The sequence below is a fragment of the Zonotrichia albicollis genome, chromosome 1 (genome assembly GCF_047830755.1).
Source record: "Zonotrichia albicollis isolate bZonAlb1 chromosome 1, bZonAlb1.hap1, whole genome shotgun sequence".
NCBI lineage: Eukaryota > Metazoa > Chordata > Aves > Passeriformes > Passerellidae > Zonotrichia > Zonotrichia albicollis.
The window spans coordinates 104,113,011-104,138,593 of record NC_133819.1 but is presented as its reverse complement, the minus strand read 5'-3'; the positions used below and the strand labels follow the sequence as shown (position 1 = coordinate 104,138,593).

At 38.0% G+C, this 25,583-nt stretch overlaps 1 protein-coding gene across 11 annotated transcripts in view; it reads left to right on the top strand.

Moving 5' to 3' along the window:
- The window catches only part of PTPRM (protein tyrosine phosphatase receptor type M), a 443,069-nt gene that overhangs the window by 82,699 nt on the left and 334,787 nt on the right, over positions 1-25,583 (top strand). For all 11 annotated transcript variants that reach the window (XM_074548727.1, XM_074548743.1, XM_074548708.1 and 8 more), the window contains exon 2: positions 18,554-18,676. In XM_074548727.1, coding sequence (XP_074404828.1) covers positions 18,554-18,676 — 123 coding nt within the window. The remainder of the gene's footprint in view (positions 1-18,553; positions 18,677-25,583) is intronic.

Here is a 25,583-nt window from a genome sequence, read left to right as displayed (position 1 = left end):
GAGGAAAATATTTGGGGTTTTTTGATTTTTGTTTTGTTTGTTTTTGTCTTTGTTTGTTGGTTTGTGATTTTGGTGGGGTTTTTTGTTTTTGTTTGCTTGTTTGTTTGTTTTTGTCCTGTGTAAGGGTACTCCATAAAAGACTTCCATGGAAAACAAATGATGGTGCACTAACTGTGATTTCCAGGCCTGGACATGTGGCTATTTAGAGTGAGCATTTGCTTCTGGACCACATCTCTGTTTTTGAAGGAGCCTACTAGAGATGAGTGGAATTATTGAGGGGATGCAGGAACAGCAGTGCCCAGTAGTGACTCCCCAGGGTGGGATGTCCTTGCTGTTGGACATAGCCCAAGTCTGGATTGATGTGTTGCTGCACTGCTGCCAACTGCAGAGTAAAGTCTTCATCCTCTGTTTACTATAGCAAGCTCTGAAATACAATTTAAGGGCTGTCAGACTTTCTTTAAACTATTGGAATGTGGCTTCCACTGGACCTATAGCATCAACTTGGAGAGTCTGGCTGTACTATAAACTAAATTTGTCACTCTGGTCAGTTTAAGATGATGGGTGTGAGGTCTGCACTTTGCAGAAGAGTCTTTAATGGATTCCTTTCCTAATCCTCTCCTTTTCCTCTTCCCTGCATTATCTCCTTTACTCTTTAGTGTATATCATTATGCTGAGGTGTTGCATCAGTGTTCACTGAGTTGGGTGACAGGGAACTCTTAAGTTCTGCGGCAGTTCTCTGCACTGTTGTTTCTGCTCTTTCCATGCTCCTTGGTTAATTTTTCTTGTTGTTTTTTTTAGGGAACATCTCTGATGCTTTCTTTTCTGTTATCCGTGTTTACCATCTCCTGATTTGTTCAATATATTCCTTATATCAGACATGTTATTTTCTTTCCTTTGCAAAGAAACACTTCTGTATGCTTTCCTCCCCTCCTCCATTAGTTATTGCAGAATTTGGTGGTATTCTTCTGTATAACTCATTGAAAATCCAAAGTCACATTCCCTGCTATCATGCTAGAATGAATTTTCAGACTGCAGTCTTCCCTTTATCCAGTGAAAGCCTCTTGCTGTTGGCCTTTGTGGATTATCGTGTTGGCTGTGTCTGCATCTTTCTTCCCTCTTTCCTTCCCTTAAGCCAAGCTCAATAGTTTTGCCTACCTGCTACTCAGGGTCATCTTGAAGCTGAACACAGGCTATCTTCCATGCCCCCCAGTTAAGGGACTTCTTACATATGCTTATCTTCATTCAAAAAACATCTTCTAACCTGACACTGAGATTATGTGCCAGTAATTAGTCAAATGATTAGGCTGAGGAGCAGGGAAAGGCAGCCTAAGATGATACTAATTAGGGGCTTTTGGCAATGTAGTGAAAGATGAACAAAGATGATTACAAGAGAGTTGGGCCTTAAAGGCATGGATTTACAGTTTTTAGTAAAGGATTTACAGTACTGAAGCTGTTGTTGATCTGCCATCTGTGAGAACTGCTGCAGCAGTGTTAATTTGAGATGTTATCTTGATACTCTCTTCATGCATAACTCAACATGATAGTGGTCCTTTTTTAACGTAGTGAAGCCATCTTTATGGCTTTATGTTTTGTTTGTCTGTTGGGTGTGGAGCTTCACAGTGACCATGTCTTGCTGTACCAAAAAAGATTTCAAGTTTTGTTTCTTGTCACATTTTGTGAGCGACAGTTGCACCACATAAAGCTGGGGATATTGTAACACAGGGAGTAGTTCCCTACAAATAAAATGCCAGAGTTTGGGCATTGCAGATATGCAAGTCATAAGATCAACATCAAGCCAGCACAGAATGAGACTCTGGTGCCTTCTCTTGGCAAGGAAGGATGTGATCAGAGGGCAGCACAGTCAATGCGCTACATCCCCATCACCCCCATGTCTACCTGGCTCTGCAGTATGGTTGGTTAAAAGGATGGACTGTGAACAGGCCATTTCTTCAGTATGCTTATTTTTGGAAGACAAATCATTACAAACAAAACAACTTCCACTCCCAAAACCAGAAGAAGGTGCAGGAGTTGAAGTATGGATGAATGCCACTAGTCTTTTGGCATTGAAGAACAGATCTATTGCTGCAAATCAGTGAAGGAGGAGAATTACTACAGTATTAGTATAGTATTTACAAGTATAGTATTTACCTCAAATAAGTCTACAGTATTCATGAATTTGAAGCTAGACTAAAATAAGTCCCTAAAAATTGGAAGGTAAATGTGCCAGAAAGAGTAAGAGAAATAAGAAATACAAATTTTGTCTCTTTCTGGTTGCTTAAATTAATTCTTGGTTGCTCTCAGGCTTATCTGAGGCTACAGGGAGAAAAGAAAAAAATAAAAACTGCTAAAGAACATGGGAAAATATGTCTGAATGTAATGTATGCATAAAATGCAGGACACTTGTCTTGAAAATGAGGCAGTTTTCTGTAGGAAGGAGATCCATTATTTTGTAGTACTTTCACAACTGTGGAGAAACAGAGGTGCATTTTGTCAACCATGGTTTAAATTTTACATCAATAAAATAACCTTCTATGGTATAGAAACTATTAAAAACAGTGAAACTGGCCATTCATCTTGCAAGTACTCAATCTAAATTTTAAAGAACAAAAACTTAATATAAATTTTTCTCCAGAAAGTTCTCATGCACAGAATTCCCTGTCTCCATGAACATTTGTTTAGTCCTTTATTTAGTTTGGTTTAGCTCTTTTTCTTTAGCCTTATTGTTTGCAAATCAATGCCTTTCTAAATAAAATACCAGGTTTCCCAGAACACTGCTAATCAATTCATGCTACAGGTGACTTATGTCACAATTTTTTTTTTTACCATTGTGAATAAAACAAATTGTGTGGAAAGGTGTGTGTGTGTGTGTGTGTGTGTTCCTGAAAGTCTCAATCCATCTTAGTGGAGCTATTTAAACAGAGCAGTGACTTCACTGAATTGTGAGGATATTTTTTGCAATAGGTTGTTGTTTTGCATCACTACTCTGAGTGTATGGCTGTATATGATAATTTCATGGGATGTTCTGGAGTGGTAGGTTCTATATAAAAAAGTGTGGCTTTCTGTTTTTAAGTCTTGGGGTTTTCTGGTTTGTGTGCTTGTTTATTTTTTTAAGAAAGGACAGATCCGTGAAAGAATTTCCTTACTTCACAATTGAGAACTCCTTTGTGGATTAGGAATTGCCTGGTATTGTCCCTACTGCTGTTTTGGCGGTTTACATACCAGCATCATGAAACTGTGAAGCTATGTTGGTGTACTTGTTTATTGTGAGGATTAGACATTTCTTTCTCACAATTCATTGGCAGTTACTTCTGGAAACAGAACTAATATGGATGTGGAAGAAGTAGAAGAAAATATATGCAGATTATTACTAATTGCAAGAATATAATTGTTTGGTGTGTGCTTGTTAAGACAGGAGGAAAAGTAAAATAGGTTACAAAAATGGAGAGGAAGTGGAGGAAAGAGATATAGATGTGTATTAAAAAGTAAGTTAGAAATGTTTAAAATTCGTAACACAAAGCATTAGGATGACCAAGTCTGTCAAACAGACATTAATTTGATGCAGAGTAGCATGGCTGCCTGGGAATAAACTCTGTTACATGTCTATAATTCTTCACTGGGTAATTTCATTCAATATAAAGTTCTGAGAGATGTATCTTTCCTCGGGAGAACGTGATGTTTTGAGTGAACAAGTTTAACTTTACAGAGATGTGTGACATTTAATATTTGTAAAATGTATGATTTGGTGCCATGTGACATGTTAATGTAGAAATTGGAACGCTACAGAATCATCAGCGTACATCAAATGTGTTTTAGAAAAATGGTTAATAGGTAATCAGTGTAGAGTATGTGGAGGTCCTCTGAGGATTAGTTTTAAATCTGATGGTGTTTAACCTTTTTATGAGTGATGAGGAAGAAATAGAGAGTCATTACTGATAAAAGCATGCAGATGGCAGCAGGTTTAGTGCCATGGTAAGTAGTGATCAGAGGGGAGATAAGTCATCTAGTAAGGTGGAACTGTATGTTGTGACACAGAAATGGAGACGTGCCTCCAGCCTCAAGAAACGTTATCAAGGAGGCAGTGATTGAGAAAGACATGGAAACCATGCTTTGTGATGTGTAATCAGAAGTATCTGAAACAGGAGGGACACTTGGCATTATTACTATGTCATTGGAATAGTTCATCTAGGTCATGCAACATCTCAACTCATGAACGATCACAAACTCAGTGAAGTGCAGAAGAACTATTCTGAGCCATTAAGTCTTTGAAAGCACACCTTTGAAATTCCTTAAATCTAGAATCTGTTCAGAAAGTTGTATTTACAAGATTTGATCTAGGTTTGGAAACATGCTGTAGAGAACTGCTGTTTAATAACTGATGCAGGCCTCTACTAAAAAGAAGCTTGAAGGACTAAAATTCAGGCTGAGAATAAAGTGAATTAATTTTTGGAAAAACTGGAGAGTGAAGTGGGTGTTCCTTTGCTACCTGTGGACCTAATGAGATTCATGAGAGAGCTGGTGTTGTTATTCACCAGCTGATATGAAGGCCATTCTTCATAACCTTGCAAATGGCAACTGGGCGAGGTCCCTGAGAGCTAGAGGAAAACAATTGTCAAAAAGAGCAAGTTAAAAGATCCAGGAAACAACAGGCAGATCAGCCTCACCTCAGAAGGTGGTGGAGCAACTAATTCTGGGAACTGTTTTCAGGCATATGAAGGACAAGATGATCAGGAGGAGTTAGCATGAACTCACCAAGGGGAAGTAACCAACATGATGACCTTCTTGACCTACTTAATAACCAGCTATGATGAAGTGGCTGATAGATGAGAAGAGACCACCAGATATTGTCCACCTTGACTGCAGTAACTCACAGAGAAGCTGGTGGAGTATAGGCTGAATGAGCAGACAATGGAGAGGCAGAAAACTGTGTGAGCAGCCAGGCCCAAAGGGTGCTGGTCAGTGGCACATAGTCTTTGCTGGAGGCTGGTGACTGGTGGGAGACTTGAGGGGTCCAGTCCTGTTCAGCACCTACATTAATGATCTGAATGAGGGGGCAGAGCACCCCCTCAGCAAGTTTGCAGGTGACACAAAACTGGAAGAGGTGGCTGATACACTGAAGAACTGTTCAGCAAAATGCAAAGTCTTGCACCTGGGGAGGAATTATCCCTGACATTAGTACAGGCTGGCGTCTGAGCAGCTGGAGAGCAGCCTTACATAAAAGGCCCTGTGGATCGAGGTGAGCACTGGGCTGGCCATGAGCCCACAAGCAGGCCCTTGCAGCCAAGGCCACTGGTATCCTGGGTTGCATTAGGAGGAGCATTCCCAGCAAGGCTGGGCTGGTGATCCTTCCTCTCTGCTCAGCACTGGTGATGCCAAACCTGGAGTGTTAGGCCCAGTTCTAGGCTCCCCAGTACAAGAGAGACATGGATATACAGAAGAACATCCAATGAAGGGCCGCAAAGATGGTGGATTGGAATATGTCTCTATAATAAAAGGCTGCGAGTGCTGGAACTCTGGGGAAGCACAGCCTGGGGAAGAGAGGGCTCAGGGGGAGCTTAACATTGTCTATAAATATCTGAGGAGATGGTGCAAAAAGGACAGAGCCAGGCTTTCTCTATCAGTGGTGCCCAGTGACGGGAGCAGAGGCAATGGACACAGACTGGAACAAAGGAGATTCCCTCTGAACATCAGGACATTGAAAGATGTGACACAAGTCTGGCGCAGATTGCCCGTGATGGTTGTGGAGTCTCCAGCCATACAGATACTCAGGAACTATTGGGTTGTTGTCACTTGACACACAATTCTTACCATCTGTTTAAAGCTTCAGACCTATTTTCTACTTCAGATACAGAGACCAAGTACAACTTTTATAAAGACTTTTAAATGTTTAAGTAAGAGGCGTTGGAAAAAAATGAAAATTTCCATAAAAGCTCAAGTGTTTTAATGGCTAGTAAATAATGAAAGGTAAATCAAGAGGGATACTTGAAAATGTGCATGAAAATACATGTATATATACCATATATAACAAGTAATAGTAATATTATATCAATACTTTCAAGTAATTGAGCCTAAAACCTCTGAGCTAGCCTCATTTGTCATAAATCAATGACACTATCCTGATCTGTACTGTTTGCAGACATGAGCATACATTTAGCTATTTTTATTTTTACCCCTATCCTGAAGGAAACTTTGGCAACTGAGCAACATGACCTTCCCAATGTAACATACTGGTGTCCCAGGAATATCAGATGTTTTTCACAAAGGATCAGAGGTGCTTGTTTCAGCATTACAACCTGGAAAAAAATTCCCTTTCATCAGGTGTGGAACACAAGTTAGTGAAGAGCAAAAAAGAATTTTTTTCAACCTGACAGTTTTTTGGAGTTGCTCATACTCAAGTGATTACAGTCACTCACATAGACCTGAAATGATTTCAGCAAGGTTGGAAATTAGATTGAAGATTTGTGTGGCCCAAATTTTTCTTTTTGTTATAGTACAACTTTTAAGTGAGTTTACTACTGACTTAATCCTCTTATAGGCAAGAATTGAAAGCAATTATTTTATCTGGGTAGTGTAGTGAGAGTGCCCTATTCTGCTGTGTGGGAGGTTCAAGAGTTTGCTCCTCAGGTCATCTAAGCTTGGGCTTGTCAGTGTTGCAGCAGAAATGTTTTCAGCAGCGTCAGATGTGGGTCTCTCTTGTAGCTGACGAGACCTTATGAAAATACCAGAGGTTTCTAAAATTAATGAATTCTTTTCCTTCTGAAAGAAGGTTATAGATGTGATGAATGAAAAAAAGTATCATTTACTGCAAGAGATAATGTCTAAAACCAAGGGGAAAAAAGCAGTAGCTAACTACATTTAAAAATAGAAAGTTATTTATAAGTGTAGCACAGTTAAAGCCTGTTGTGCTATCTGAATTTAGCAAGCAGACCTGGGATTCAGCCTTAGCACTGCTAATGACTGGAGGCATTATTGATGTAGTGAACTAATTACCCGTGTGATGAAGTTGCCGGCTGGAGGTTTTTGACTGCTTCATCACTGTGTCACCTCCTACAGGTTAATTCACAGGGCAGCACAGGTAAAAACCTCCAGGTGGAGGTCCTGCTCTCCTTCATCCAGTCACAGAGTCGTAATGACAGCAGTTACTAATAGCAAGATGAATATTTTCCTGAATTATTGATTGAGTAGAGCTGTATCAATGACTGCAGAAGCAATGCTTGTATCACAGAACTGAAGTCTGCAGCACTTCACAGTCGCTGCATGGAAAATGCATCCATGGGGACTTTAAGCAGAAAACCAAAAAGAGTAACAGCCCTTCTCACCTGAAGGATAACCCACAGATATTAAAAGAAAGAAAGGAAAAAAGAGAGTGGCAGGATTCTTGGGTTAGCAGGCAGGACAGGGACTGCAGGGGCTTCAATGTCTGATTTAAAGTTTCATCTACATAAAATTCTTTCATGGCATTTGTTCTCAGATGTCTCAGTGCACACATTAGAAGTCAGAACATAAACAACTTGTTTAATTAGATGATGAACTATTACACTCAAAATTTATAGGGAAAAATACCATTAGGAAAGTAGTTTAATAAGGAAAAGAATGAGTACCAATGTGTTCTATTTTTTATTTTGTTCTACCATCGATGAAGTAGAATATAAATTTCTGATATATGGGGCAGACGATTTATAAAATTCATCTGAACATTACTAGTATATAGAAATGTTTTAGGATTTTTTTTTCTGTTTTTAATTGTGGCATAGCTGGAAAACCTCTTGAGACTAGCAAAGCTAACACTGCCTTTGTTCTTTACTTAAAGCTAGAGCTGTGTTGTAAATAGTCTATATTTTTCATCCGAGCTTAATATGCTGTAGTATAACAGGATGCATTAAGTGTTCTCTAACAACTGCAGAACTCATCAAGCAAATGGAAAGATTAGCCTTGAAATCAAGCTTCAAACTTTTATTTTCTCACAATCAATAGACAAGTAATGCATGCTGGATTTATAATGATATGAGATTGACTGCTTAAATCCTTTTTAAAGTTCAAAGCTGGAAACAGATTGTGTCTACAAGCAATCCACAGCAGAGTTTCTAAGTAGAGGCTTGTGATAAATAAGTGAAATTGGGTTTGACTGAAATGGCCCATCAGTCCCATATGGGTTTAGCAGGAAGATTTCAGGCTCAAAAAGACAGAGGTTTGGAGAAGCATCAAGCATTGGTTTCACAGCACCTGAGATTGCTTTGTGGGGTCTGCTGGGAGACGTAAAGACAAGAGGCTCATTAAAAATGAGTATAGCACCAGGGAGAATGATTGAGCTTCAAGTACACTTGTGTTTTTTAGTTTGAAGAGTTTAAAGGTGAAGATACATTTTAAAAGCTCAACTGGCAGATGAGAAGAATGCTGTCAGGTTTCTCAAAGAAATCCCTTTATATAGAGATAAATAGCATGTTATAGTAGTTTTTTGACAAGATCAAGGGAGAAAAAAAAAAGCAAACCCAAAAAATTTCTCAGCTCAGAATGTCCTGATAGTAGGATGAAATAATAGTTAATCTCTCAGCTATCAAAACTGGATTTTGATAAAACAGGTTGTCTGATGCTATCCGATAGCTTCAGAGGCAGTATTTACTGCCTGTAAAAGCTGTGAAATCTGGGGGAGAAATTAGTTTTGGGGCTACCCTCGAGGATATTCTATCTGTAATAGCAGTTCTGCTCTGGTATCTTAAAGTTTATGGTGGGCCCACTGCCTTCGAGATGGCTTTTACCTAATTTAGACTTTGAACTGTTCTACACTGTTGTATTTATTTACTTTGGAAAAAAAATAGATTGTGCTTTAAAATCAGAGAGTAGCTTCTTACTTGCTTTTTATTCAGATATAATCTGTGCTGTTAACAGATACAGGTGTTACGCAGTAATTAAAGTACTATAAAATATCACAGGTTTTGATTAGTCTGCACGAACATAATGGTTGTTTGTCAATATGTGTCCATTTACCTAATGCTGGAAGACGAGGAATAAGCAAAGCCACATTGACCTGGGAAGTAACGCTTTTGTTTGGTTTGTTCAGTCAGAACAAGTGTCCTTTGGCTCAATCTGAATTGTAAATTTATGTGATAAATGTGTTGAAGCAACATAGTCCTTTTTTTCATCGTTTCATAGCTTGAAATGCAGCTGATCACTGTTTGTTTGGTGGAAACTTGTGTGGCTTTTGGCACAGCCACAGACAAAAGAACAGTGGCTGCTCAGTGTGTTACTTATGTTTGCCTTCATTCATATCCATTCATTCCTGCCTATCCATTTTAACATGGGCAAAAGCTTTGTGGGGGGAATTGAATAGCACAATTTCTAACTAAGAATGAAGGTGCTGGATTTTAGTAATTTTAAGAAAGAAATCTTGTTTTTTGAAGTTATTAAGAAGTGCCTCAGTGAAAAACAGGTTCTGCTGGGATCAGGAATTTAATGGCTTTGTGAGTGGAATGGCTGGCAGGCTGCTTGTGGAAAAGGTGTTTTGACTGTCTTTTATTAGGCTGTATTTCCCCAGAGCCCTAGGATGGATGTAGCATGAAAAGGTTTGTCTTCATGACAATCTGAAAATCTAATATGGTGTTTCCTGAGCAGATGTTAGAGAGAAATGGTCTGGTGTGGTATTATAATCACAGTCTTGATGATTGTATGTTTCTCAGGTTATACTGTGGTTTAAATAGAGTGTCGGGATGAGCAGACCCTGTGTTATGATAAATTTTGGCTGCAAGGCTCTTCCTTCCAGCTGGGATGGAAAAAGAGAGGAGATCTCCCCACCCTGTTTTTTCCTTCCTTCTGAATTGCATTTTATTTTGCTTCAGACTTTCCATTATATATGATTTTTTCTTGAATATCACCCGTGCAGTTCTGTATTGTTTTCCACTTGTACAGTTTTGTGGTGCTTTCCAAATGCCTTTCCCTCCTCTTCTCTCCCCTTCCCTGGATGAATCTTTCTGGGACAGCTCTACTGTGCTGTTTTAGTGAATTATAAAGATGCTGGGATGCTTGGGTGAGGTGAAATAAAAAGGACTAAACAGTTTTGAGGATAATCAGTTAAAAAGTGGAATTAATATGAAACTGCTGAAAGTAGACAGCTGTCTTATTTTGTTGGAATTTGCTTATCTTCAACAGATCAGCACAACTGTTTACATTCCTCATAAATAACATATTTAGAGATTACTGGTGAGTGGTTCTTGAGTTCACCCTTTGTTTGGGTAGCACTTCACCTAAGGAAACAACTTCACATTTTGCCTTTAGGCCTTGGTAGCTCTGTAGGAGCAAATGAGACCAGGAAAGAGCGAAATAAAATTAGTAATGTCTTACTGTGTTTAGATATTTCTCTTTCATTGCATCTGCACATGCTTGGGTGTATTTTGGTGATAGACCTCTCCTCAGTATACTGAAAGGAGAAGTGAAGATAAAATTGCAATAAAATCTAAATGAGAAAAGGTTAGAGGCATTCTACATAATAATTAAATTAATAGGGGCAGCATCTGTTACCAGTCTAAGAAGTCACAAATAGATGCAGAGTGGAAGAGAGATCCCTGTGGGATGTGCTTTGTCCCTCAGCTGCCAGGAGGGCGAAGCGCTGCAGTGCTGCTCCTTCAGAGTCACAGCTGGGAGGGGCAGTGTGGTCCAGGGGCTGCACTGAAATTGCCCCTCTTCCTTTTCTTCCCTAGAAAAGAGTACAGAGACATCGTTGTGGGTTTTACTGCAGATTTCCAAAACAGAGGTGTTGTTTCAAATCCTTTAAGAAGCGTTGCATGGTGTCAAATGAAAGTATGCCTAATTATTGTCTTCTGTATATGTGAATTCACTGTGTGCATCCCACCCTCCTGATCATGTTTCTTGCTAGTCTCCATTTCAAGTAAATGGGTAAAAAATTTCTCTCGTATCTCCCATATCTCTGTTCCATAGCATCTGCTTTCTTTGCCGGCCAGGATTGACTGAATGCTTTTACATGTTTAATAAAGGGGTTCTGTGCACTCCTGGGTGGTAGCTATAAAAATAAATTAAATAAATCCTATGGTATAAACTATATGAAATAGGTGTGCAGTTGCATTTTTTGTTTTTCTCGGTAGGCTTATTCCACTGCCAGAATAACTTGAATTTTTAATTCTGTTTTAAGTATTTGAAAAAGTTTCCTTTTGTTAGTTATTTGTAGGTCAAAGCTTTTTGCTGGAGTGTTTCAGGCTGTTTATACAAGAGATGTTTTGCATTTTGAAGCACATTTTTGTCATGTATTTGTGATAAACAAAATGCAAAACCTATGGGAAATCCGCCTTTTATTTATTAATTTTTATAGTGGTTTTGACCAGAGTCCAGAGTTTCATCACATTTACTCAGCTCCAATAAAAATGTAAATCACCTGTCTCCCTTTTGCAACTGGTATGCCCAGTATGATCCTTTTAATAGGGTGTGTACATCTGTAGGTTAAAAAGATGTTAAAAATTGGACTTTTAGTTGTTCTTGGAAAGTCTTTCCAAAGTACTTCTCACATGGAACTTTTTTTGGTAAGGTTTTTTTAAGAAAGTTATCATTACATGCATTTGTAAAGTAAATTCCCTGATCTATATTTTGATTTAAGCATTAAAATAGTAATTTAAAAGGACAACAATACATATACCAATAAAAAAAAAAGAAAACAAAAAAATCCCACCAACCCCCTCCCCCCAACAGCCACGCAAATTTATCCATAGCAGTTATTCACCCAAGAAGTGTCTCTTACTATTAACTCATGTCAAACTGAAAGAATAGCTGTTAGTTTTAACACCCAGCATGATATCCTCCCTTTAACTAAAGCATAAAATCTGATGACTTCTGCAAATTTGCTTGTTTTAATAGTACTTCTCAAAACAGGGGCTCCATAATACATTTCTACAAAATCCTGCTGGCTCTTTATGGGATTGAACACTCAAATATTTCTCTTGGTAGATGTCCTAACTAATGACAACTGCAGCAGGGCTATAATTTGTGTATGTGAGCATGTATGTGCACTTGCCCCTATAATTGATGCCATACATTAAGAAAAGCTATCACCAATATTGAGAAATCGAACACCCTGCCATTAAATAATGCCAGAAATAAGTTTGCTCATAGAATATTAATGTGCACCCATTTTCCCATGGGCCTCATAAATATTCACTGATATAAAAATGACACAAATACATGGAATGTGTTTGCTTACACAAGATGGATGATTTTTTTTTAAGAGCCTTTATTAATTGTCTTGCTTTGGTGAGTGGTTTCTTTTTCTGTGTTGGTAGCTCAGAGGAGTTTAAATGCACGTTCCGAGAGGAAGCTTTTATCAGGGCTTTTCAGTAAAAAGTCCAGGAACCCAAATTTTGAATTATTCTCAGTGTCTATTAGGAAAATGTAATTGTTGAAACCCATTTTATTTGCCTAAGCATGAGCAGCTTTCTGGGGGAAATTAGAACTGACAAGTGTACTTTCCATAAAATTCAACTTTGCTACATTATCCTGTGTCACCAAAACTGAAACACTTTTGGCAACATTTATGTTGACTCACTTTCTATCAGGTAAGTGGAGGGAGAACAGAGAGAGCAACTTAAAACGTTTTGTGAACCTGTGACAAGGATCTTAAGAGTCTTAAATAACAGCTTTAAGTGTTTATCTGAATTTTGGTTTTTTGGATGCTTTCATATCGTCACCTGTGATACTGCTCGAATTGTGTCCATAAATTTGGAATTATCTAGCATTCTTGTCCAGCTTCTCCACAAGTCTTAGCAGAGTTTTACGTTTTTTTTTTTTGTCTGTTTTTCTCCCTTAGGGACAGAATTAATATCAGACTTTCTTAGTTCCTAAATACATACTTTTACCTCATGATCTTTGCTCTGGCTCATGAGATTATCCTAGACAATTCTTATATTTTCTCTGCCTTTTTCAAACCCCATTCTGAGCACAGCCACAATCAGAAAAGGTCTCTGATTGTAAAGTCTGTTTCCTTTTGCTTTTCTCTCTCACTCCTATGCATATGTAGACTTGACAGAAGGTAGATACTGCTTTAAATGAGATCAACTTTATGCAGCACATGGATTTTCAGGCTCCCTGACCAGTAATATAGATTACAGAATTATTTTAGAGCTCTGAACATTGCCTTTGGTAGGAAAAAAATAAACCTTGGTATATTTTGAGAGAAAATAAATGTTCCGTTTTAAAACAGACTACCCACTGTTGAAAGCTCACTTGTAAAGCCTGGGTAAGAATTTTTGGTGCATGTATGTCACTGCAGACACATTGCATTTCTGTGTGTCCTTTGGAGGCACACAGAGAAGAGTTTATTTTACTGGCTATCTCTGAGCTTGCATGTCTGGAAAGCCCCTTCAACATGTAATACTGTAACACCTTTGAAAGGGCAGGTAGAGCTTTATTTTTGCTGAGAATCTACACACAAAGTAGAATCCAGCAGACCACTATGCTCAGTTTCTAATAAATTCTTTAAACCATCCATTTACCTAGCTGAAGTTAGTTTACATGAACCTTCATTGGCTTAACTATTTATTGATTTCAGAGAAGCAAATGGTTTTGAACTAGGCAATTTCTGACATCACCCCATCTACAGTAAAAATTATACAGCAGACCAGACCTGTGGTACAGGTTTACAGGTAGAAGTTCAGGTTTTTTTATGTTAAAAATTGTACATTTATTCCCACTGTTGCTTTCTCTGTTAGTGAGTTTATAATTGAGAATGGCTTATTTTCCTCTTTATTACTCCTTATCTTCTCCCAAAGGAGAAATTGGTTATTCTCTGATGGGATGGTTTGTCAGCTTGGAGGCACAGGATCCCATTTTGCTAATGCTGTGTTTCTCAGATCACTTTCTATTGTCATGAGAGTGTCTAGATAGGATGATTGTCCTGAGCAGTAGCCCTTGAGGATAACTGACTCATTCACAATCTTAACAACTGTAGTTTGTCATGGTTTTTCAGTAATTTCAGTTTTCATTTGCCTTTTTATGTTGTCCTGGTGATGCGCTTGGTCCATTGCTCTTGGGTGCAGGCATGGTTATGAGGATAGGAGGAAATGCAGTTGGCTGAGGAGCGCTGTGTGCTGGTTTGGGCAGAGGCTGCTTCTTTGTTGTAGACAGAAAGGGAAGATAAATTACCTAATAATAGGTTAATCTTTCCGTGCAATATCCAAGGCTTCTGATAGTAAATGTGATGTTGGCATCCCAGCTTTCAGATCAGATATCAGCATTTTAATTTTTATTTCAAAGTATAGCTACATTGCATTTAAGAGTTAATCATCATTACCCCATTTCCAGTATGAAACCAAAAATAACACAGACAGCAGAATTCAGAATACTTTTTAAATGAGATGAAGGAGAATACTAGGAAAAGGGGGTATTCAGTAAACTTATCTTCTGGGTGCATGTATTCTGCAGCAGAATTCATGGTACTATGGCAGATCAGAAGCCTCAGGGCTTTGCTGCAAAGAAAAAATTGATTTTACCCCAAAGCAGGGCCATTGCATCAGTTCTGGTATGCACTTATGTTCTCTTCTTGTGCTAGCACTGACACTCATAAGAATTTTACTAATTTTAGCACTTGTACACTTGGCAGCAAATTTTTGATGGAAAGTACATATTGATCTGAGATTCCTGAAGTATATCAAATCAACAGAAATAAAGCAGTGCCCAGCTTAATTTGAGATTTTTTTCCTATGTTACTTTTTGTCACTTAAAGGATTTGCAGTATCCTACTGTTTGCTGAGGTATTCTTTGAGAATGCTTCCTAACAGATGTCAAGAGTCTGTAAAACACAAACTAGTTTGAATAAAGATTTATTCAAATTAGGAAAAATATAGTGCATTCTTTATCCCTTTTACTTTAATTGGTTGCTTTCATCTTAAATTATATTCCTTGTTTAAGCTCATAAAATTTTCAAGATCTGAAGTAATTTAGCCAGCTAAAATGGAACCATTCAAAAAGGACCACATTCAGACAATGGCATAGTTATATTGAAGTGGGTTCATGATGGTTAAATGGATAATTGCAGTTGAAAGAACCATAGGCTGTAATAGACTGTGTTGCATCTTGTGCATTTGTCAATTCAGTTCCTCTTGGGAATCCAAAAATATCTGTAAAATGCAGCACAAGCCAAAGAATCTTAATGGGATATGTATCTTCTGTTTTACTTATAAATATTTTAGTCATCATAGAGTTCATCCTTTAAAATACAGTTTGGCCATCCAAACTGTGATGTCAGTATAACAGGCAGGGAAATTGCTTTGCTTGATTAAACTGTGTAACAGCCAGTATGTATTTTGACTATTATTATCAATTCTAGTAGCAAAAACTGAGCAGATTTCTCAAGTGAGCTAGTGAATTATAAACTGTGGCCTGTCTTGGCAGTGGTTTGTGTTTCAAAACAGCTCAGTGATGAGACACTAAAGACCTGATAATTGCTCAGATTTTACCAGTCCTTGTTAATACCATGGGTCCATTTCAAGAGCTGGAAACCTTGTACAGCAAGAAGCACGACTAGAAAACAGACAAAGCAGTGCAGTTGCAGCCAGGAGGACTTCAGCAGAGGCAAATGTGGGTGTTTCTCAAAAGTTAATGACCCATTTCTAAAGAACTTGTAGTATGGTCAAATGTAAGGGGCAGAGCTTCCAGGAGTTGGTTGTAAGTCACTAGGATCTTTGATGGGTCTTAATTTACAGTAATTGTTTTTTTGGCTGATTTGGCTTAGCTGGTTTTTTGTTGTTTGTTTTCTTCTACTAAGATGTTCTGTGTTACAAGCTTGCCTTTATGTCCAGCACCTATATATGCCATGTATGCTATTTTAATCTGCAAAAGACTTCGCAAAAACTCGTGGCTGTGCAAAGCCTTTATTAGTATTCATCTTTATCCTCAGTGTCTCACTGTGGAAAGAAACATGGCTTGACATCTGTGCTATTAAAGATCTAATGCATGCTGGTCAGTTCTCTGGATAGGTGACTGTAGAGCTTGATTACACCTAATGATACTTGTGAACTTCCTTTTTTGGTTGGGGGTGGAAGGCACTTAGGAATCGAAGGAGTTCAGAAGTTTCTTTAAAACTCTTCCTGTAGCAGACATGAAGATTTGATACCCATTTTGATGAAGTTATAGTAATTGCAATACAACAAAGGATGTAAATGGCAAAGATGGAAAAAGAAATACTGAGAGTGTGATTTAGCAATTGACTTGCAAGAGAAATGAAGAAGAAAAAGCAGTGAGAAAGGATCCTATGTTGAGAGGCAAATGGTCTAGACAAATAGAAATGTCATTCTATTTTCCACATTTCTAACATCTTCCTAATTCATGAGAATGGTAAAAAGCTTTATTAACCATCTGTAATCACAAATCTTGCCTTTTCCCCAGTATTGGATATTTTGCGTTGCTTGGCTGAGTTTCTGGATTTGAGGAAAAAAACACTTTATACTATTTTGTCCTCTTATCACGAGATATGTTTGATGTAATGATGTGTGGGAGCTATTGCATATATTCGTTGGTCCTGGTTTGAATTGTAAACCCTGATTCATGCCAACTTCCATTTGGGTATATATTTTTTGCCAAACTTGACTACAGACTGCACAATTTGGTGTTTATGTCCTATTATCATTAGCAGTACTTTGGCAAGGAAACTACTTTTCTTTTTTATTTTCATAAAAATAAACGAATATATCTGTTAAAGTTGGTGCTCAGCTTGTATGTCTGAAACTTAGCTTGTGGTATATTTTATGAAGTTTGAAGTAATATTTATGCAAGTAATTCAAGTACTAGAAAAAATGTGTAAATGACTGCCTAAATTTCTAAGCATTCCCTCTGGAAATGTTGCAGATGTTATTTAATATACTCTATAAAAAATCTCATGTATTTCTGAATTTTTTTGACTTCAGGAGAGAGAGAGAGAGAGTTTATATCTCTTGTTAACATTGAGGCAAAATGTTGGAATGTGGAGTTGTGAGTTTTTTAATGGGTTTTCTGTTCCCATTGGATTATCTAATTTAATCTTTTGCACTTAAATTTGTACAGAAAAAAGCAGTTTCCAGATGCATTGATTCCTCTCATACACTTAATTGTGCTGGAGACTTTTTATAGAAGGATATTTTAGAACAGAGTCTAGTTCTAGTACAGGATGTCATGTATTTGAGGGCAGGGCAAACATGGTATGTCTGTAATGGCCAATGTAATAGTCTCATGATAAAGAGAAGAAAAAAATTAAGTTTCTCAGTGATTGCATATAAAAAATTCCTGCTGAAGATTATATGCTTGCAAAGTTCTTGCTATGAATCTCAAATATACACTTGCACTAATTATTAAGAAGGCTGGGCTTTAGTTGGGTGGTATTTGTCAGGTGTAATGGAATTTTGTCTTCTACTTTTTAATAAGTGTCATGGTTTTAAGCCCTGGGAAGAAATTAATTCCATCCTAGTGAAAATGGGACAATATGGTATTCTGTAATGCCATTAATAGTGCTTTAGGAAAATTCAGATTTTAAAAGTAATTTTTAAGCTAGCTTTTGTCTGTTTCCTGTTTTAATACGACTTGGCAAGGCTAAGCCTACTGTGCCTTTGGACAGATAGCAAAGATGATGAATAGCCCTAAAGTTTAGTTTTGTTTGAACAGCTGGAGAATTTCCTTTAATATGGACAGAAATATCTCTGACTAGAGTGATATTTATTTTCCAAAATAGGAAAGATGTCATTCTTCACTGGAGTGAAACATCAAATAAAACAGAATTTTGTAACCCTGTGTTAGTCTCCTGTTAGATGATAACAGTATAAAAAACCTGAAGTTTCCTCTGTACCACAGGAAAAAAAGTAAAGCTTTTCCATTTTCTTGTGGATAATGTTAAACTCCATTCTTCTATATTTGGGACATTAATTTTTTCCCTATACCTCACCTTGAGGGAGTGTGATCTTTTATACTCTGTTACTGATTTCTAATTTACTTAGAAGAGAGTGAGAAAAAAAGAGTAAATAATACTGTTTTCTTTCAGAGATTGTGAGACTGAGCATAGACTGACATTTTGAGGTAGATGTGCTGTGTTGTGCCAGAGGCTCCGATCCCACAAGAAGCCGTGCTGGTACCTGTTCACAGTGCAGCACACCTGGGAGCTCCTGGGTTTTCCCTTACTTGGAAACCAAGATAGAGGAATGAAAGCTGGTGTTCCCACCCTTAGAGTTTTCTTCTAAAGTGTAGGGCCTTGGGCATGGAGTATTTTTTTTCCCTGAAGAATGTTAATCCTGCAGTCTTTTAATATTCTGATTTTTACTGCTACTACTTTGCTATTTTGTTTTTGATACCTGGTGATTGGATCATAAGAGAAACTTTGTCTGCAGTTCTAAATTTGCTCTTTTTTAACCTTAGGATTTTGTTTTCATGAGAAGAAATTTTATGCCCTCTCAGAAAATGAAGATTAGTAAATAGAAATAATTTGTATTAAAAGATCTTTAAAAATGTCACAGCCTGCATTGAGTGAAGTTGCAGTTGTTAATTGGAGATTCATAGTCTGTTACCTGCCTGCCTTAATTTTTACCTTTGTGTTTCTTTAAAGGGTGCTGCACTTTTGATGAGCCTCTGAGTTCCTGTGGCTACAGCCAGTCGGATGATGATGATCTCAACTGGGATCAGGTGAACGCGCCGGTGAAGCCGTCCTCGGGTCAAGGGATGCCATCGGGTTTGTCTCTTATTTTGCTTTTTTTCTCTTCAATTATGTGTTTGTCCAGTGTTTATTAGCAGTACTGTTCTTAAAATGCTGCTTAGTCTGAGTCTGGTTAAGTGGAATACTCAGATTTTCCAGGTGATTTCTGTGAGGGATATTTTGCAAGTCAAAGGTTTGGCTTTGTTGTGTGGGGAGTATAAAGGTTTGAAAGAAGAAATAGAAACTTGGTGTTGTTGGGGAAGGCCAAAAGAAAACAGAAGGGTGACATGAAAATGAATCTGAAGTAGTACTAGAAACATGCAGACAGGACTTAGTAAGAGAGAAAAGGAAGACCGACTTAGGTATTTTCATTGAAAGATATAATAATCAAAATATCTTATAAAAAGATCGAGAGAGAAGAAGAGGTGAGTGAAAAAGCAAAGGTATCCCAAAACAAAGATCTCAATATTATGCTCACTGATTTTAAAAGATAGTTGTGATACTCTTATTTAATGTATTTTTTGCACTGCATGGAGTTGGACCTTGTTCTGTAGCAGTCACCTGTGCATTCTGCTGAACTACAAACTCACTCTAGTAATAAGAGTCATTGCCTTAGTACTTCACCCACAGAAATATGTAAAACTTGCCCACTGGTTTTAAACTGTTCACTAGCCTAAAATTAACCAGGTGTTCTTTTCTCTAGTTTTTAGCTAGGCATGTTAAGACTTCCCCCCATATACTGATCTCCATTTCATGGGATATGATTGCCTGCAGCCCAGCTCAGTATCTGCTTTGCCTTTTATAGACTGAGCCTCAAGTGGCTATTTTCACCTTTTTTGCAAAACCAAAAGACCACTAGATAAAATCACTGGTTGTAGCATTGTGGAATTTCTTCTGAATTAGTCTCATAACTCAGTATAAATATATCCATAACACTTAAAAGCATTGCAGAATGAATGTCCCAGTATTTCACATCCCTTTCAGTGAGGTCTTTAAAGGACCCATAATGTACTTATTTTATATAAATGTGTTTATATAAAATCTTTTCCAAAGCTGTTGTTCTCAAGAAAGTGTTCCTCCCTCATTTTTGAGTAAGGGAGTTAGGAAATAGACAAGTGAATCTTTAGAAGTGACAGTATAAACAAAACCTGAGTATAGGCACTCATCCTTAGTGTAGCAATAAATGTGCTGATGTATGATATGCACAATCAGGCTTAGATATCATTCACTTGTAAAAAAAAGGCTTTCAGTGTTCTTCACTCTAGATTTTCCAGTGTCGCCCTGAATTGTGGATGACATCTTTTCTAAGGTTCATGGCTGAAGTACCTTTTACACTTTGTATCCTCTGGCAAATGCAGGACTCCCAAATTCAAGACAGATGTTCAGTTTATCTAAGTTCTGGCATTTGGATCATCATGCTAGATTGAGTTCATCAACCTAGATAAAGGATGTTCTTTCAAATTCCTTTTTAAACTGGCGTTCACCCAGTGGTCTTGGCATATGCTGCTAAACATTTTCTGGACTATTTCATTAGTGCTTGATACTGTTGCTCAAGTTGGAGACAACAGACATAGTTTATCAGCCATCTTGGCTCGTGGTACAAGATATGCATTCTTTTTTTCAGTTACACCACTGGAATTCTCTTCCTATTCCAGATTTCATTCATTACTCTCCTCACTTGGATTTGTGAAAGCAATTGCTGGTATGTGATGTTCAGTCTTCTTGGCAGATAGAAGAGATTTGAATCTATGTTCTATTCTCTGATGACCACAGGCTTGAAGATTTTTTTGTTTTTTTTTCTCAGTAGCAGGATTCTAGACTAGGGACTGGCATGTTTATAGAAGGAAAATGATACTTGTCATTTTATTTATCAGATGTCATACAACTTGTTTTTTATTTGTCTTCTTGCTTTTTTAACAGAAGTCTGAAATAATGTTCTGATGATCTAATAAAAATCTATTTAATTTGGTAACAAATTCTATTTACAGTTTAGGGAGTTTTATTTCTGCCCATAAAGGAAGAGAAATATTCTTTTGGAGCATTGGGTCAGAAGACGAACGAGTTAGTCTGAGGAGGGTTGAGGATATTGGTGCCTTAAAAGGTCAAAAACCCCTTTGAGAGGGAAAGAAATGCACATTTTTTGCAAATGAAAAGCACTGTGTCTAACGGCACGATTTAGTCAAGTGGTATGTAATTTTTCCTCATAATTTCATCTAGACAGTTTCTTCTTGTTCTTGTTCAAATCATCATCTTAATGATTTTAATTAGTTTTCAGTTAGCCTTAGCCAGAGTGTATGTGATACACTTAAAAAATGATTTCAAGTAGTTTGTCAGCAGTTTCTGAGCTACATATTTAGGAAGAAATAACTTCAGATGATAATGAATAGAACATCTTAAATTAATGGTTTGTGGGGAATTCTTGGCTTGAAAGCAAAATGCTTTATGCAACAATGTTGTAATACTAGACTGAGACAAGAACTCTCAGTTCTGTACTCCCTTGTCAGAAGAAAAAATTAATGCACATAACATTTCTAATTTCAGGCAGCATGCTCCAGTGAGTGAGCTGATGTCGATACATAATTTTTTTATAATTTCGTGGCAGTCAGGGGGAAGCACACAAGTTACGGGGTTTGATTTCTTTTAATCCACATGAGAGTGCTGAGAGCATAGCTGCACTTCAGATAGATAAATACTTTGGCTTGATATGTTATTTCAGTGGGACAGAGAAATGTCATCTAATATTTATGCATATGTGTGCACACTTTAATGTACACACAGTTTACATGTTTTTGAATATTTGAGATCTTGTTTTAGATGAAAACTACTAAACTGTATCAAAGGTAATAATGAAAAAATCCCAAGAGTGTTTCTTACGGTGGGCTTCAACCTCTCCTGGATTGTTGCAGTAGCACAGAAATAGGAAGATACCGCTACAGTTAGTAGGGTGCTAGTGTTCTCATTTCTTTGATAAATATGAGTGTGGCTTTTAATGAGTCAGTATTAATCTGAAATTGTGTTTAAAAGACCAAAAAAGTAAGGAGATGTATGAATTTCTGTATATATTTGAATGAATTAAATGCATGTTGTTAATCCACTGCTCTTTTGTTTTAAGTGTCCTGTGAATCAGACAGAGTAAATGCTGTTTGGAAGAGCAGCTCTTCCCATTTCTCAGCCGGTCTTCTCCTTGTCTTTCTGTTCCAAGAATGTATGCTTAAAATAGTGTTCACAGCTGTAATTACAGAAACACTTAGTCATTATTAATGCCATCTCGCATTATCCTGTGGAACAGTTACAGCAGTTTCATATTAATGTGTTTATGAAATACAGATCTACAATTACAGCCAACTGTGAGCCCTCTAGTTGTAGCCCAATAAAAATGTCTTCAGAAGAATATGCCCAAACAGTAGATTACTCTGTTGGCAAGGTGTGAGCTGCAGGAGCGGGCTCTGTGAGAGGAGGTCAGGGAATGGCCCGTGTTGGACACATCTGGGCACAGCTGCTGGACCCAGCACTGGGCACAGCTGAGCTCCTGGTGCACCTCTGGGATAGAATGTTTAGGAAAGGGTGGAAGCCACTGGGCAGCAGCTGTCAGAGAGAGAAGTGAGAGTATGTGAGAGAAACAGCCCTGCAGACATCCTGATCAGTGCCAAAGGAGGAGCTGCTCCAGGCAGTGGAGCTGAGATTCCCCTGCAGCCCACGGTGAGGCGGCTGTGCCCCTGCAGCCCACGGGGGTCCGTGGTGGAGCAGAGATCCACCTGCAGCCCACACCAGGAAAATGTGGGGATTTCCTGAATGAAGCTGCAGCCCTTGCAGAGGAGTCCACACAGGGGCAAATTTTATCGCAGGACCTGTGGGGTCCCTGGAGCAGGATGTTCCTGAAGGACTGTGTCTCAAGGAAAGAGGTTGTTTGGGGGTTTTTTTGTGATGCTTGAGTGCATTGTTAGTTCAGATACTGCTACAGTAAGTCATCACTGACAGTGATGCTATTAGGATTATACTCTGAGGAATAGAAATACTGTCAGGAGTCTTCTGTGATTTGTCATTTACTGGATATAATTTCTGTTTGTGTCCATGTATTTTTTTATGAATCACTGTTTTCAGTTGTGTAGAATCTTTCTGTGGTGTGTCCCAGTTCCAGCTGATTTCTAAAGGACAGTAGTATCATTTTTATTTGATGCAGTGGTTGGTTTGATGTCTCTGAGGGGATGTCACTGCATTTGCAACAAGTCACTGGCATCAGCCTTTCATTCATTTTAAAACAGTTCAAACCCAAATATAAATCAAATCTTCACAGGCTGCCATTCACTGTGTTGAAAAGATGCTTCCTGTAATGAAGCTTTCTGTGTTTAATACAGTGCTGGTCAAAGCCAGGATGAGAATTCTGTTTGTGCTATTTGAGGTGATAACATGATTTTCATGGCTATATGTGATATTTTGAATGGCCCACTATGTCTATTTGTATTCTGAATATGTACTATTGCTTAATGCCAATGCAGTGTCTGCAGAAAATGCTTATAATGCTTATATTATTGTTTAAAATGGCCTTTTGATACCTAGTAACCAGACATGCAGAGCTAGCAGATATTCTATAAACAAGGCAGTGATTCAGAGGAGTGTTTATTATTATGGAATGTGAAGTAGTTGTGTGAAAAATGTACATTGTTGTTTAATTGTGCATAGAAGAGTTGTGATCCATTTTAAAAGACAGATAAAGTGATCAGTCTGCAAGTGTGAGTTCAAGTCAACTGCAATGTTTTATCATGTAAAATTATCTTTCTTTGATATTGTACTTTATCATTAAGCGCATTTTAGCACTGAATTGGATTTTTGTTGTATATTAGCAGGGATACTTCTGTTTGCATTCATATTGAAAAAAATGAAATACATTTCTTACTTAGTCCCATTTCCTCCATATTACTTTAAATAGCTGCATTTTTAATTCATTTGAATGCTATCTAGGGATAATATAAAGTACTATCAAGGTGTGGGAGTTGCAGCTTGCTCACTGTGTTAAAGTTAAATTTTTTCATAGAATTTTCTAGACCTGGAACAGCAGCATGTTATTTCATTGCACACCCAGGTAATAGCTGCAGCCATTAAGGACATGCCTTTTGGCAAGCAGCTCCAGCTTCCAATTAACTGTGCAAGTTAACACCAGTTGCTGCTAATACAGAGCAACATGGAGGTCACACAGAGCAAACCACCTGAGCAGGGAGCCAGGGCAGCTCTGTGCTGCCATGGCTACCGTGCCAGCACTGGAGGGGTTGGCTTCTTCAAAAACTCACCTAAAAACTTACTGAGTGGTGTGCTTAACAGGTCTGCTCAACAACAAGAAAGATGCCACCAGCCATGTCTGAGGTATTGCTTATTGTATGGATCATTTTTGTAACTTCTGACCTGACTTATCTGACTTCAGCACCTGGCACAAATTCTGGGTTTCAAATATTGAGCATCTATCATTCTTGCAGGAGAAGTATATTAATCAGCATCAAAATCCCTCTTTCTGAATCACTGATGGACAATGTTCCTAGGTTGCTTAGTAGGTGAAGTAGGCAAATTATTAAAGTGTATTTTGCCTGCATGCCTAAGCTTTCAGAAAATTAATGCTAGTGTTATACTTCACCCTGTGTTGTATATATTCTCATATATGACTTCTAGTTTGCACATTTTAGAGCAAATTATTTTGAATATGAACAGTGTGATTTATGAAGTAATAATGCTTAACGTAGATGTCTGATTTGCAGATTTTCATTTGAAGTAACATGCTTTCTGCAGTGTTCATATCTGTAACTTCAGGACAGCAGTTTTCCTGTTTTCTTATGCATTCTGTCAGCCATCTCATATTTGAGTGCAAAATTGCAGAACATACTCCAAGTCACGGAAGTAAGTGGGAGACACTATATTAAAAGCTATTAAAAGCACCAGTTACCTGATAAAGATTTGTTCAAGATGTTTGACTGAAAAAGGATGATATAATAAATTATAGCATTTTTAATGTTTGAGGAACTCTCCTCTTCTGTAGAAGACAGAAACTACTTGAAAGATCTGGGAAGTCACTTCTCATTAAACCAGAGTATTCTCAAAGCAACCTGGAAGATAAAGTTGACTGCTGAGGGTAATTCTGAGTAGCACCATGTAGGGCCACAGAGTGCTAAGCAAGCCCTCTAACCTAATTCATTTACCTTGCTGTGATTACATGTTTCCTGCTGAGGTTATATCTAACATCTGCCATCATATATGCTGAGAAGCAGCTAACATAATAAGCTACACACTGGAGCTGGGTTTGAAATAGATTTCTTGACAGCAAAAACTTTGGAGATAAGAAAGTTCTTTTTTGTTACACATCAGAAACCCAGTCTCCCTCCCTGTCTTCCACCCATAGTGCCAGACACTATCCTGCTGGTTAAGTGCATCAGAATCTAGTTTTAGATTTCCCTGCTAAATTTGAAATACAAGTACTCTGAATAACTGGGGTTTTGTTTGTGTGTTTGTTTTTCCTTCCTGGACTCCTCATGATGAGTTCATTCAGATGAAGTAGGAGTATTCCAGCAGGAGAGAGGAATTTAAAGTAAGAGAATCCCAACAGGAGAGAGACTAAGTGCTCATGTTGTAAAGCCTGTAAAAACATACTTTTTTAGAATACCTTGGGGTGTGGTGAACTGGCATTTTTGAAGTGGAATATTGTCTGGAAAAGAAGAATGAGGTTACTTCTGGTAAGGGCTCTTGGTTCGAAGAAGACCTCGTGGAGAATTCTCTTTCCTGGGGATATACCCAAGACATGTAGATGAACCTCAGGACACTTTAACCTCGGTAGTTTGAGGCTGTGCTAATATAAACCAAATAGCACATCCTTCAGTCTAGGGTTCCCCAGGGACTCTGTGCTGAGGGCATGTTACTGCACTCTGCCATGGTGTCTTACTAAAACCACTGCAGTTTATGCTCC